Source organism: Ochotona curzoniae, unplaced genomic scaffold (genome assembly GCF_017591425.1).
Source record: "Ochotona curzoniae isolate NIBS_2020 unplaced genomic scaffold, NIBS_Ocur_1.0 contig_908, whole genome shotgun sequence".
NCBI classification, from domain to species: Eukaryota; Metazoa; Chordata; class Mammalia; order Lagomorpha; family Ochotonidae; genus Ochotona; species Ochotona curzoniae.
In genome coordinates, this window is record NW_024466607.1 from 24,336,327 (window position 1) to 24,350,942 (window position 14,616).

The 14,616-nt window shown below is 48.3% G+C and overlaps 1 protein-coding gene across 2 annotated transcripts in view; it reads left to right on the forward strand.

Annotated features, from left to right (window-relative positions):
* Nucleotides 1–436: 436 nt before the first annotated feature.
* PTPRG (protein tyrosine phosphatase receptor type G) overlaps nt 437–14,616 on the forward strand; it is a 678,048-nt gene continuing 663,868 nt past the window's right edge. For both annotated transcript variants that reach the window (XM_040994746.1, XM_040994747.1), the window contains exon 1: nt 437–1,253. In XM_040994746.1, coding sequence (XP_040850680.1) covers nt 1,169–1,253 — 85 coding nt within the window. In that variant the 5' untranslated portion in view covers nt 437–1,168. The remainder of the gene's footprint in view (nt 1,254–14,616) is intronic.

The following is a 14,616-nucleotide window of genomic DNA, read 5'->3' on the forward strand; positions in this document are numbered from 1 at the left end:
CCGCTCCCACCGCCCTCCAAGTCGCAGATCTGTGAGCTGCGTGGTCGCGGGAATTAGCCAAACCCGCTCGGCGCGCGGGGTCTTTGAGATCTTGCACAACGTAAATTTGACCAAGACGCTCAGGGTTGCTCTAGAAGGCAGTTTCCCCCTCCTCTCTGCAAAATCCAGCCGGAGTTGTGCCTAGTCCCTTAACTGCCCCTGCGGAGCTTGCATCCCCAGGGGCCCGCTGGCCACCGGGGAGCAGCTGGACCCTTGGAAGGCGGGAGTCGAGCGTGGCTGCTTTAAGAGCGCGGGGCGCGCGCCCGCCGCCAGCAGCTCAGTTCTGTGCGCCGGCGCCGCCGCGCGTCCCCGACGCCAGCGCCGTCGCGCGCCCCGCGCTCGTTCTCTCGCTCGCTCGCTCGCCGGCTTTAAAGTCTCAGCCAGGATCCATGCTCACATGTTACTTCCTGTATGGAGGCATGGCCAGTTTCCAGCCCCGCGCTCTCCGTTCCTCCCCAGCCTGCGCCGGAGCCACAACTTTCAGGAGCATGGACTGAAGGCGCCCTCGCCCCAGCGCCCCTCTGAGAGCCTTCGTGGTTTCCTCCGTTTCCTCCGGCCGTTTCTATTTTGGGGGGCTGCTCGCTCCTCCCGCCGCTCTCCTCCCCTTCCCCGCTCGCAAACATGCCTCCTTCCTTCCCGGGGCCCTGGAAGGAGCTGCCTGCCTGAAGCCGGGAGACACCGCGCCGCGCTCAGCCCCGCCGCCGCCCGCCGGCTCTCGGGCTGCGCGGCGACTCAACTTGGGGATCCTTGGCCGCTCGCTGCCGCCGCCGCCTGCGGTCCCTGCCTGCCCCGCGCCCCGGGCTTCGCGGCCGCCTACCGCCTCTTCGTCCTGCTCGCGGCTCGCTCCTTTTTCAACGGAACGCAACCTTTCTCCTCCGAGAGGATCATCTCCAGCGTGACTTCGCGTTCCCGGTCACTTTTTTGAGAGGAAAAAAAAAATTTTTTTTTTTTCCGGAGTCGCTGGGTTGCTTCCCGGATTCCAGGGAGACTCGGGTCGCCGAACGAGGGGGCCCGTGGAGCAGGAGAACCGGAGAAGCGCCCAGGCTTAGGGGAGGCTTGTACAGAAGCAAGAACTTATTCAACAAGTTTACCCCCCCTGCTTTCCTCTTTTCGATGTGCGTTTTCGGACATGCGGAGGTTACTGGAACCGTGTTGGTGGATTCTGTTCCTGAAAATCACCAGTTCTGTGCTCCATTATGTCGTGTGCTTCCCGGGTGAGTGCTGGCCTCTGAGGGGACGCGGCTCCAGCCGGCGCGCGCGGGAGATGCAGAGTTGTTACCGGGGCGCGGAGCTCGGCGGGCGTCGGTTCTGGGGACGCTGTCGAGGGTGGAGGGGGATCGGGAACCCCGCACCAAGAGGGATCTGTTCCGCCGGCTTTGGAGATGCTTAGGGAGTCTGGTAGTTGGGGAGGGTGGAGACTGAGACTGGACTTGGAGGAGAAGTAGGGACCCGGGGGTCTCTTGCTCCTGCTTCCGTTTGTGGGGCATTGAGGGAGCAAAGGCGACTTGGCTTTACTGGCCAGTGGCCATTCAAGAGGACTACAGTTGTGGAGTGGTTGGGGAGACTGGGGCCTTAGGGGGATGTTTCTATAGGTTTGGTGGGGCTGGGGTGCGGATGGGAAGAGCTCAGAAAGGGTGGTTGTTTTTCTAGTCCATGACCCTTGGGGAGGGCTGAAATTTGGGATGGAAGTCGGAGGCTGGCTGCGGAGGATTGAGGATGTGGAAAAAAGGTGTCGGAGGCGGGCCCCTTTCTAGCCCCCAACTCGGGGCCAGGGGCATGGGCTGTTTTTGGCTACTGGCGCCAGCCAGACTCCCTGAGCACGGGGGAAAGACGGGGAGCAAGCGGTTTAGGGGGATGCAGTCTCATCCTAAACCTCGGCTCCAGGCCTTCGCTCCTCCGCTCTGCTCCTCGGGGCCATGGGGGTCTGGTCGGGGTGGGGAGGGGGGCGGGCCGGCCCTGTGGCTGTTCCGTGCTGGGGTGAATTTTCTCTTTTCTCACGCGCCTTTCCTACCTTCATGTTTGCCTTTTGCAGGCTGTTCGCGGCTGGCAGACCCAGACCCGCTGTCTTCTGGCCAGGTTAAGACAGGAACAATATTGGCCATTGATGACAATAATAAGTCATTGCACGTAGCCGTGTGCAGCTCGGCGACCCCTTCACTTCCAGCCCTGAACCAGCAGACCCATCCTTCCCCTCCAGGAGGGCAGTGGCCATCCGTCCTGCCCTCCTCCCCTTTTTGTGGGGACTCGGGACTACATTCCTGATCTGCTATGAAGCTGTCCAGCTTTCTCTTTGGGGATGGAGGCCACATCTCCTGTCCTCCTCTGGGGAAGGGGACACTTCCATTTTCACCCCTTGTTCCTCTAAGGACGAACAATCCCTCCAAGCCCCCATCTCCCTTCACACGTTTTTCTGTTGTCTATCAGCTCTGGGGATACATTTAGGCGTGGGTTACCTAAAGCTGAGAGAATTGGATGCTTTCTGCTTTGCCCAGTTCTAGCCGCCTGTCCGCAGGCGGTCAAGTGCCCGGCTTTGGTGCAGCAGATTGCCTAGCCCCGTGCGTGCTCCCTGGAGCGGTGCACAGGCATGCTCACTGTCCCCACGAACCTGCAACAGGGACACTGGCAGCAAGTGCCCACTTTGCAGGCCCCGGAGTGGCCTCGGGGAGCAGAGAGCCAAGGAAAGCCTCATCTTGGACACTCCCCCCCCCCCCCCCCATCCTCTTGGCGCAGCATCCTCCTGTCCCCGGAGCCGCACCAAGCTCCTGCCATGGTCCAGAAATCCCCAGCCGGAGGTTGGACAGGGACTTGGACGTGTGTCCACACTTGTTTGGAGGCCTGGGTGTGCCCAGCTTGGGGTTGGCATGCAAAGGAGTGGGATCGTCGGAGCTCTTCCCTGAGAAACAGCTACCTGCCCTGTCCCGTGAAGACGGCTCAGTGTTGGCATTAACCGTACCCCCTGCTACACGTGTAGTGTGTCCCCCATGTACCCTCCTGGTCGTGGACTTGCCCGCCGAGTGGACTCAGGTGTACATGGGGACAAGTTTAGCGATGGGCACGCGGTATTGGGGTCATGGGAGGTAGCGGAGGGCAACGTTGTGAAATAGGAGGCTTTGCCGCTGCCGCCTCTGGCTTCCTTACGTTCGGGAATGCAAGCCAGTGGGCCCACCACGATGTTCATTTTCTTGGTGGCCGAGGAAGCTGGAAGTCCAAAATATGACCACCAGAGATGCTGCTTTCACGGAGCTTGGACCATTTTCATCTTCCTCATTCTCTTTTCGTGCCCACGCTGTGAGGTAAATAGCCCGTTCTTTCCTCCAGCTGCTCCGTCGTGTTGGAGACGAAAGGGGCAGAGGTGGGAGGTGCAGGGTGGGGGAGAGGGCAATTGGAAAAAGTGCCACCCGAGAGGGTACCGCCGCCTTTGGAGCCAGGCAAAGTAATAATGCCACAGTCCTGGGAGAAGCCGGCTTTTCCGGTAATTTTCCCCCCCATTACTGAGGTGCCGCGACGCCATTGGACCTCAGGGGGCGCCTCAGAGTCACTGGTCGGGCTACTGGTACCTCCAGTGGTCAGCCGTGGCCACCTCTGCGCGGCAGGCATGGGGTACGCGCCCGGGTTTCAAGGCCGGTGGGGTGGGGTGGCGGGGCAGCTGCCGACGTGTCTTGGTGAGAGGAGGTGGCCTTGACTCTGCCTGTTTCTTACCGCCCTGAAACCGGGGAGCTGCACTTAGCTTTGGAACTCCCACGTTCTGTCTGCCAGAGCTTGGAAAGCGTTTTATCTGTTTGACACCAAGGAGAAAAATGTTTGTGATTTTGTATTAGTGCTTGTGGGCTGTGGATTCAGATCCCTTGTTACTTACTTTAGATCCTAACCAACTTTTCCCTTGCATGGGAGTCCTCCGGCCAGAGTGCAGGATAGCAGTAGTTTAGGGGAGTGTTTTGGAACCACAGCCTGACTTGGGTGCTTTCCCAGTGGATGGGAAACAGTAGTGGCCTTTAATCTTTCAACAGCACTACTGCAGGTGTAAAATCAGTCATGATTAGTGCTTCCAACACTGCTTTCCAAGTGTGAAACGGAAGTATCATCAGACATGATACTAGGCGCATCACTAGCCCCTGCATCTTTTAGAACACATAAAATTAGAAATACATCATGGACCCCACTCCTGATTCTTCTTTCATCTGTACCCCAATCTCCCTAGTACCTTGTTATTTTATTATTTCACAGCAACTTCTAGCTAGAGCTCTTTTTACGTGTTTGAAATGTCTCTTCATTTATTGGGAATGTAATGGCTCCTGACAGTTATAAAATGTTGCTTGGGAGGGTTAACCTTTTATCTGTTTCTCATTCAGTACAATCTTATTATTAATTTTTTTTTTTCAGTCTTTAGAGTAAAACTTTTCTCTTTGTCTCTGATACATTTTGATTCATAAAGCAATCACAGCTCAGATGCTGCTCCTGGAAAACCTACGGTCGGATCAGGCCAGCTGTGTACCTGGGCTGTGTCCACTTTGGGCAGATCCATGATTGATGTCTGGCGAATCACGTATCTCCTGCTAAGCTTTGTTCTTTCTCTATATGCAAGCTTCGCCCTCTTGGGCTTTCGTAGTAAAAGACAAGAGTGATATCTAGAAGTCAGCCGTGTGACTCTTGGGAACAGGGTGAAAGATCATACACTTTTTTTTCTGCCCCTCCTCTTTAAAAGACTTGCTTGAAAAGAAGGAATCTTATCCAGTCTCTGAACTGGGTCCCTCCGACACAGTTAGTGGATAGAATTTATAACGTTTCCTTGCGATGGATGCATGACTGGGTTGGTGAAATTAGGACATAAATACGAGTAAGCTGTCTGGGACCCTTTGGAACTAAGGCATTGTACTTGTTGCAGGTTGCAAAGGCCACAGAGGCTGGGCCAAGCTGTGAGAAAAGGGACTGTGTCTTGGAGAGGCTTTGTGTGTGTCTCACCTGAATCGTGGACTTGTTTTTCACTACGTAAGAGTTGGTGTTGTTTATCTGGAGAGATCCGAGGAATGCTAATGATTTCGGTGATGCACCGGCAGCAAATGAAAGTCCTTTAGGATTTACCTTTCCCGTTTTCTGGAAAACTCCAGGTTTAACAGCATGATCACTTCCATCCCTGCACCAGCAGATGGAAACTGTCTTGCCCTTGGCAACACATCTCCTTAAAATGTTCTAGAGCACTTCCTGAGGAATCTATTTTGTCCCTTTGCTAGGCATGTGTTTAAGAAGATGGTCTAGGCCCTTAACAATACCTTTCTGTAGGTGAAGAAAGCAGAAGCAGCCCAGCTAGAGGGTGTTGGAATACTTCTTTCCCTTTACAGTGGAAAGTGGGTTGCTTTACTGTTTATGATTTTCTTTGAAAGGGAGAGAGAAAGAAGGAAGTCCTCTTTTACCTATCAGTTGATTTCTCAAACACTGAAGGCAGGATGAGGAATTTGATCTGCTCTCCCGTGGGAATGGCAGGAACTGAAATACTTGAGACATTGTTATCGTTGTTTATTTGTTTGTTTTTTAATCATATGACTTAGGCTAAACGTAAATGTGACAGTGTCAGGTTATTTCAAAGCAGGATAAGAATTATAATATGAACATCCGTTCTGCACTGATAGATTGCAGGAAGTTGGATGAAGGTTTTCATCTCGGGGACACATCTTTCATGGAGTCCTGTTTTATAACCCAGAGAGCTAAACAGGATGCCTTCAGGGTATGATAACTTCCCTTAAAAGCATTTGAGGCCCTCAAACTACGCCGGGTATGCTTTGCTGTTGGATGGGTGGTCACCCAGATGTGGCATTTTGTGCTCTGTCCAGAAGAAAGGGCCTGCGTGCTCATAGCTAATGATGGAACAGAAGCCAGGAAAGAGTGCTGTTGAGGTTCGTCGTCCTCCATCTGGACTTTAGGAAAGGCCAGCCACCACTCTGAGCTCAAGAGGAAAGCTTGGAAAGTTTGAAGGACCTTCCAACTGGCAGTGAGTTTCTTGGGCGATGTGACAGCAGTGACTATCCCCAGACAAGCTTGCCGTCACACACTTATACCATGGTTGCTTTAGGCCTGTAGTAAATATTTGCAAGTGATTCAAAGGCCAAATACCTGTGTCTCCCTGCCTGGGAAATAGAACGACCACGTCGCTTGGAAAAGAATGAATACAGGACCATGGCGGTAATGTGTGCCCATTGAGAAATCAACTGTACAAATGGAACAAAGTGCCTTGTTGTTGACTTTTCTTTGACTTGTTTGTATATTTCATTGACAAGGAGTTGCAGCCAAAATAATCACTCCGAACAACAACAACAAAAAGCTTAAATGCATCTGAAAAATTAATCTTCACTCTCTTTTTTATTCCCTCCAGTTTTTCTGTGTGATGTTTCCCAATGTAGGTGGAATTCACTTTCAGAAAAGTCTGTGATGAGTGCAGTGTTCTGCATGTAAATCCGTGGTGTACGCCTGTTATGAAAAGGATTGTTAAACTTGAAGCTGATGACTGTGCTGGATTGCTTGAAGTAGCTAGAGGGCTCTGTGAGCAATTGTCCGCTCCTGTAGGGACACCTGCTCTTGGAAGGGCTATTTCTCTTGTCATCATTTGTAGTAAAATGGTTGGTGCTTTGACAGAAAACTTATCTAAATGAGGCAACTTGCCAGGACTGTGCAGGCTCAAGGTTTTATGATTGCATCATTTGATGATGTGTCTTAACATTTTTAAAAAGATGTATTTATTTATTTGAAAGGCAGAAAGCATGAGCAAAAGAGCTTTCATCTATGGGTTTTCTGCCTAAATTGCTGTAACTGCCGGGCCTGGACCAAGCCCAAGTCACAAGAGTGGAGTTCCATCCTGGTCTCCGACATGGGTGGCAGAGTCCCACATATTTGGGCCACCTTCTGTTGTTTTTTTCAGGCACATTTGCAGGGCGCCGCACCGGAAGTGAGGCGACCAGGATTTGAACCAGGATTGTTGGGGGATGAGGCATCAGAGGAGGCTGCTTACCGCGCTGCTCTGCACCACTGGTCACTGAACTTTTATTTGTTTATCTGTGAAATGCTCCTGTGTGTTCTTGGTTTTCCTTTTGGAAATTCCCTGAGTAAATACAATGGTGTTAGTATTTTGCTTGGGGTGAGTAGGATTGGGAGGCAATTTACACCTTGAATTAGAACTTTGGCATCTGTCTGCCTGCTTATGGGTGTCTGTTTTGTCAGCAACTAGCAAGGAGAAATCTAGGAGCCTTGAACTTGTTAATGTTTTAATTGTTTTCTAAGCTGAGAGTTAGGCAGAGTATTGTGAAGGGGATAACAGCATGCCCTCTGGTGCCAGCCTGCCTCCTATTACTAAACTGTGTTTCCTCTGAAATGCGGTACTAACTCCTAAGTCTTAGGCTTGAATGTTTGTGAAGAGACCACAGTGCACAAGGTTAAATGGACTCCAAGAATGAGCTGTTTCTTTTTTTTTAATGCATGTTGAAGAGGTGTGGTTTGGGGATGGTATAATTGCGTAGCAAGCTAATCTTCTGCCTGTTGCAGTGGCATCCCACATGGACACAGATTTGAGCCCTGGCTGCTCCACTTCGGATCCAGCTCCCTGCTTATGGCCTGGGAAAGCAGCAGAGGATGGCTCAAGTCCTTGACCCCTGTACCAGGTGAAAGTACCAGAAGAAGCTCTTGCTGTTTTTTTTGACCATTTGGGGAGTGATCCTGCAGATGCAAGATCGATCTTTCTCTGTCTCTCTTTCTCTCTGTAACTCTTATTTTTTTTACCTTTTTTTTCCAAGTAAAAATAAATAAATCTGAAAATAAGAGCAAGATGTGATAGGGTTAGATGGCAAGAGGAAAACAGAATTAAAAAACGGCACCTGTGGACCTGGTGTGATTGCTCAGCGGCTAAATCCTTGCTGTGCATGCGCTGGGATCCCATGTGGGTGCCCATTGGTGTCCTGGCTGCTCCGCTTCCCTTCCAGTTCCTTACTTGTGGTGTGGGAAGGCATAGAGGATGGCACAAAGTTGTGGGATCTTGCACTCGTGTGGAAGACCTGGAAGAAGCTCTTGGCTCCTGGTTTCAAATTGGCTCCATTCTGGCTGCTTTGGCCACTTGGGGAATAAACCAGTGGATGGAAAATCTTTCTCTGTAGATTTGCCTTTTCCATCATAATAGTAAAATTTTTTCAAAAAATGTCACCTGTATGTACAAAAAATTTTTAATATATACAAGAATGTATGTTGGGGTTTTGTTCCTGCCTTGGCGGTTTTGAAGGTGGAGAGGGAGGGACTGGCATGAAGGGCTTGGATGTGTAATCATAATGGTTACATCGTGAGGCCTGAGGAAGTGTGACTCCTCATTGGGGTCTGATAGCTGTTTGGCTGCACCACAGGACAAGGCTCCACTCTCTCGCTCAGAACGAATGCTCTCTGCAGGCTTCCAGTGTTCTGCGTAACTCTGATGGCTGCATGGAAGGGTGTCCTGGCCCACTCTGTGCTGCTGTCATGATGGGGTTTACATTGGGTTCCTCTGATCCCTGTGCATGTTCCGTCCTTACCTGGAATGTGACTACACTTGTGTTCATGTCTCTGTACTTTGGTTTCAGTTCTGAAGAGTGTGTGACAGGGAACCACATACCCCACTACAGCTCCGGTTTTCTGATCTTTTTTTTTTTTTTTTTTCCAGACTGAAATCAGCGTGATGATTTTCTGGTTGAACAACAAGATGTGGCTTTTAAGACACTCACTTTAGCTATTTTGGGGGAATAGCAAAGTGACACAGTTGGCTGCTAAGATCTGGTGACGCAAAAAGGAAGGCAGGAAGGCAGAGTTCATGGAATATGTTAACACTTCTATGTAAAGAAAATAGGACAACTGGTCTTATTTTTGGGTTGTGTTACTATTTTGCTAATGAGGAGTGTGAAGCAGGTTGTTATGTAATGTAGTGGGTCTACTTTTGAGGAATTCCTTATCAGTCACTGTATGAATCTAACATATTGTTGATTTCACTGCTGCCAGGTAAATCTGCAATGTGTTAAATCACACGAAGTCACTACTTTGGAATAATTTGTAGAAAGAGACAGAGCATAAGCCATTTTATGGATTGGTGAAGGATTGTCATTGATTGCAAACAATTTTTTTGTTTGTTTTTACTTACTCATTTGGAAGGCTGAGATGAGAGAGAGAGAGGGAGAGAAAGGTCATCCATTTTTTTGGTTCATTCCTTGAGTGCCTGCATCATCTAGGGTGGGGCTGCGTTGAAGCCAGGACCTATAACTTAGTCTGGGTCTCCCACTGGCAGGGACTTCTGTGGCCATTACAGGCAGCTGGATCACAAGCCAGGAAGCCAGGAAGCCAGGACTCGCAGTGCTCTATTATGGGATGCAAGGATCTTAACTGCTGCACTGAATGTCCATGCTTCGTTGATTTTAAGGTTGTCTTTAAGACTTCTTGTCAAAAGGACTTATTTACAAAGCAGTGGTTATTAACAAAGGAATTCTACCTAGTTAAAGTGTGACTGTTACCGAAGTGGATTTGGAGGTCAAGAGCTGCTGTCTGGAGTCTTTGCTCTGTCACTGGGTAGCTGGGTCTTCTGAGAGAGTTACCTGTTGTTTTGTGCAGGTGTGGTCAGGCAGTTCTTGGGTCTGGGAGTTCTGTATATATTGACCCCTTATTCAGAAACCACAACAGCACCCTGGTAATCAAGGTTGAAATTCTTGGCCCATTGCAGCAGTTATCTTGGGCACATGGGCCTCATCTTTTAATCTCTAGAAACCATCTTTACTCCCACTGTAACATTTTGCTTTTAATGTTTATTTGTGCATTTCATTTTATTTGAAAGAAGACGGAAAGATAGATGGAGAGATCTTATGTTCGCTGGTTCCATTCCACAAATGGGTGTAGTAGGCAGAGATGGCCAGACTGAAGCCAGAAGCCAAGAACTTAGTCTGGGCCTTCTGTGTGATTCACAGGTAACTAGGTACTTGAAGCATTGCTTGCTGCTTCCAGAGTATGCGTCAACAGGAAGTTGGAGTGTCCTGGACACAAACCAGGAATTCTGGTGTGGGACAGAGGCATCCTAAGCTGGAATCTCCATCGCTGCACCAAATCTGGCTCCTTAGGTTCCCTTTAAGTTGAGAATACTGGTGAGCTGGCATTGTGGTCTACTGGCTTAAGCTGCCACCTGTGATGCCAGCATCCCATAAAGGCATCAGTTTGGGTCTTCACTGTTCCACTTCCAATTCAGCTACCTGCTAATAGGCCTGGAAAACCACAGAAGATGGACCAGACACTTGGGACCCTGCCACCCAAGGTGGGAGACCTTGGCTTTTGGCTTCCGCCTGGCCCAGCATTGGCTGTTGCTGCCATTTGGGGAGTGAACCAGCAGATGGAAGAACTCTGTCTCTCTTTAACTCTGCTTTCCTAATTAATTAATTGAAAGGAACCCCAAATCTGAGGGAGATTTGCACTTCTCTAAAGTTACATGGGTGACACCAGTGGCTATAATGTTTCTTTAATCATCTCCTAGATTATTTGAAATTTCAGACCAGTTGCTTTTTTAAGACAATTTGAAAGCTGTTTTTCTTAATAGCACAGGATGGCCTATTGAAAGACAGACTCAGCATTTACTGTTACTTTGTTCAAGTGAGTACCATTGAAACTGAATGAAATAAAGGTGTCTTTCTGTGTTTGCTACAATTAAATAAGGAAGTAATACAATTAGCATTGGATTTGATTTGGTTGCTTTGAAGAGAAGACCTTTCAGCAAATTACTTTTGCTTCTGAATAAGCTGATAATAACTGTGGATAGAGTGTGAGTTTGTGGGTGAGGTTGTCTTTTGGACTCTCCTCTTCAAAATAACTTAATCAATTTGGCTTGTAGCTCTAGAAGTTTTGTTGGGGCCTTGAATATAGTCACCATGTGATAATGTGGTATTTCACTATTCTGTGGACCATCTGAGTGTGGGCTGCAGGCTCTGAATCACCACTTCAGGAATGGTCTGAGGGGGTTGTGTTTGGCAGTGGGTTGGTTTCTGGATTTTTTTCCTCCAGAGTTTAGAATTAGTTTTGTTGGCCAACGAGGCCAGCTGTGGGATCTTGGGGTAAGATCCTCAACTTTGGGGGCTGGTATGGTAGTTTAGTGGCTAAAATTCTTGCCTTGAACATGCCGGGATCCCATTCGGGTGCCAGATTCTATTTTTTTTTCCTTAAGATCCCATATGGGCACTGATTCTAATCCCGGCAGCTCCACTTCCCATCCAGCTCCCTGCTTGTGGCCTGGGAAGGCAGTAGAGGATAGCCCAAAGACTTGGGACCATGTACCTGCGTGGGAGACCTGGAGGAGGCTCCTGGCTTTGGATTGCTGTAGTTGCAGCCATTGCAGCCACTTGGGGAGTCAATCAACAGAGAGAAGATCTTCTTTTCGGTCTCTTCTCTCTGTATATCTGACTTTCCAGTAAAAATAAATCTTTAAAAAAAAAGATCCTCAACTTTGCGGTTGTTTTCCTAACTCTTACCTAAACAACTTCCAACATTTTTTGGAAATTTCAGGAATTTCTGATGCCAAGCTGGAATGTTGAGAAGATTTTTGGAGTATGCAGGTCAAATGCCCTGTGTACCTTGTGAATTGTGAAGTGCATGTCTTATTGATTTTTTTTTTTTCTTGTTGCTTCCTATGGTGCTAAGAATCCTTGGACTATCTTGTTATCCTTGCTGCAGTTTCACAGGGGAGAATCTCGCAAGGCTGGAAGAAGATTGGGGTTATTGACATACCTATAAACCACTTACTTTTTTTTATTTTTAAGATTTGTTTATTTTTATTTGTAAGTCAGATTTATAGAGAAGGAGAGACAGATCTTCTGCTGGTTCACTCCCCAAGCTGCCACAATGGCTAGAGCTAAGCCAATCCAAAGCCAGGAGCCAGGAGCCAGGAGCTTCTTCCAGGTCTCCCACGCAGGTGCAGGGTCTCAAGGCTTTGGGCTGTCCTTGACTGCTTTCCCAGGCCACAAGCAGGGAGCTGGAAGGGAAGTGAAGCAGCTGGGACATGAACCAGCGCCCATATAGGATCCCTCTGCACATGCAAGGTAAGGACTTCAGCCACTAGGCTACTGTGCCACGCCCAACTACTCAAAATCTTTTTAAAATTATTTACCTCATGAGTCAGGTGTTGTGGCACTGTTTGTTGAGATGCCACTTGAATGCCCACATCCTGTATAATGGTGCCTTATTGTTGTGCTGGCTACTTGCCTTCTGACCAAGCTCCCTTATGATAGGCCTAGGATATAGGAGGTGGTGGGCTGAAAGAGTTGGGTCTCTGCTTCTCACATGCAAAACCCACATGGAGTTTCTGGGTCTCAGCTTCTGTACCTTGGAAGGTGAACCAGCATGTGAAGATGAGAATCTCATCTGTCTCTTTGCCACTCTGCTTTTCAAATAAATAAATCTATTCATTTGAGAAGGGGGAAGGAGAGAGAGGGAGAGGGAAAGAGAGAGAGAGTGCTCTTGTCTGCTGGCTCACTCCCAAATGACTGTAATACCTGGAGTTCAGCCATACCAATGCCAGCAGCGGGGAATTCAGTCCAACTCTCCCGGGTGGCTGGTAGGGATCCAACTACTTGAACCATCCCATGCTGCCTGGTAGGGTGCATGTTGGCAGAAAGCTGGATCAGAAACAGAACCTTGGACCTAGGCAGTGCAGTGTGGGATGTGGTTGTCTCAAAGGGCAGCTTAACCATCATACCTAGTGCCTTCTCTGAATTGTTGTATCTTACTGTAAGCGTCATTTCTTGTAGAGCTCATTTGAAGAAATCAAGTCCTGCTCATATTGCATCAGACTAGTGAATGGCCTTTCAAACTGTTGTGTGATTGCATTGGAGTGGTGGAGACTGGAGTTTCTGCCTAGGAGAAGATCACAAAGCTAATTTTAGATCTTGTGTTCTGCTTTGAAAAAAGGAATTGGAGAAAGACAGACATTTGTATTGTCACTGGGGCATCCGGCCAGGTCTTTGCTGAAGACCTGCTGTGTGCCAAGCGCTGGGGTGGCAGTGGTGACCTGCAAGCACCTGACTTCATGATGACTTCCTGCAAAGCTCAGGGTCGCCCTTCAACACTCTGGAGGCGCTGTAGCCTAGAGCCTGTGCTCTTGCTTGGCAACAGCAATAACCCAGAGTTAGTGCCTGCCCCTTGGGATGGGGTGCACACCTGCCTGCAGTGGTTATTTACAATTCCCAGCTCTTCCCTGGAGGTGTTGCCAGCCACACTGAAGTGCTTGCTCCTCCTGAGACACGGACATTTTATGTATTTCTTGTTACTGTTGCTTGTTGTGGGACTTTGTATTTCTTGTGTTGGTTGTGTACAGGTGTGTGTGTGTGTGTGTGTCAGTAGATGGCTGCACGTGGTGGGTGGATTACATGGTGTCATTCCTAATAGTGTGCCCATGAAGCTGACACTCAGTTATGGTGGTTATTTCCTTTCCATACAACTTGTTTATTTTTGCTTATTGGAAACGCAGCGTGTCAGACGTTTTCTGTTCATTGGTTGGTTCTCCTAGTGCCCACAGCAGCCGGGGCTGAACCAGGTCGGCGAGAGAGAGCGTTGACACGACAAATCGTGGCTGACCACCTTGTCTCATTACCCTCAGTTAGACAGATGTTGACTGTTGCATCAAGGTGATTCCAGATGTGTTAGAGCAGAAGCAGAGTATTCTGGAACATGTTGCTAGTCAATACCTGCTCTGTTTTATCCCTCTTTCAGCAAGTCATTTTTTAAGACTTGTCATTTTGTCTTATGTGTGTGTGTAAAGGCCATGAGTAGAAGGTGTGGAAGATCTCTTTGACAGCCTTTCATTTTCTCAATTGGTCCATTTGGGCAGAAGCTGCTCAGATTGTTCAGTGTAATAAAGAAGGTGGGCATGAGAGTTCTTTCAGGACATTTTTTTTAGGTTGTGCATTTTGGAAGAAAAAATCATTTGCTTTCGAACTATCTTGCCTGCTATGATGATGCTGCTGGTTTTTAAAACATTTTTCCCTTTGTTTGTGATATGAAATGGAGGAGAAATTGATTTCTAGGAAAAAAAATGTAAGCAATTTAACCACATTAACAGGAAAGTTTGAGGAAATGACTCTTCTATGCCCTGGGACCGTTCCATTGAGTGTTTGAGAAGGGGTGAAATTTGAAAATGGGTGGATTCTGACGAAAGAAGTTGTCTAACACTGAGTGAGTCCCCGCTTTTTCATTTACAGATTTAGGCTATTCACTTTGTTTTCCTCATCTGTAACAAGGGTATGCTCAGTACTACAATCTCCTAGGGTCTTTGTGAAGATGAAATAATTAGCGGTGGGAAAAATTATAAAAGCATTACATGTACAATGTGAGAAGCACTACCTCAAGACTTATTTTTTTTTTTTTAAAAGGTGACATAAATGCATTAAATGTTCTCATTTAATGCAATACAACTTGTGAAGAGATGGAAAGCTGAAGGGGTGTGGAGATCTCAATATTAATGAGGTGGTAGGACCAGAATCACAACTTATTTTCCAGGTGCCAGATAAGTTTCAGGTGTTTAGAAAAGCTAGCTGTTTATATATTTGTTTATATTTA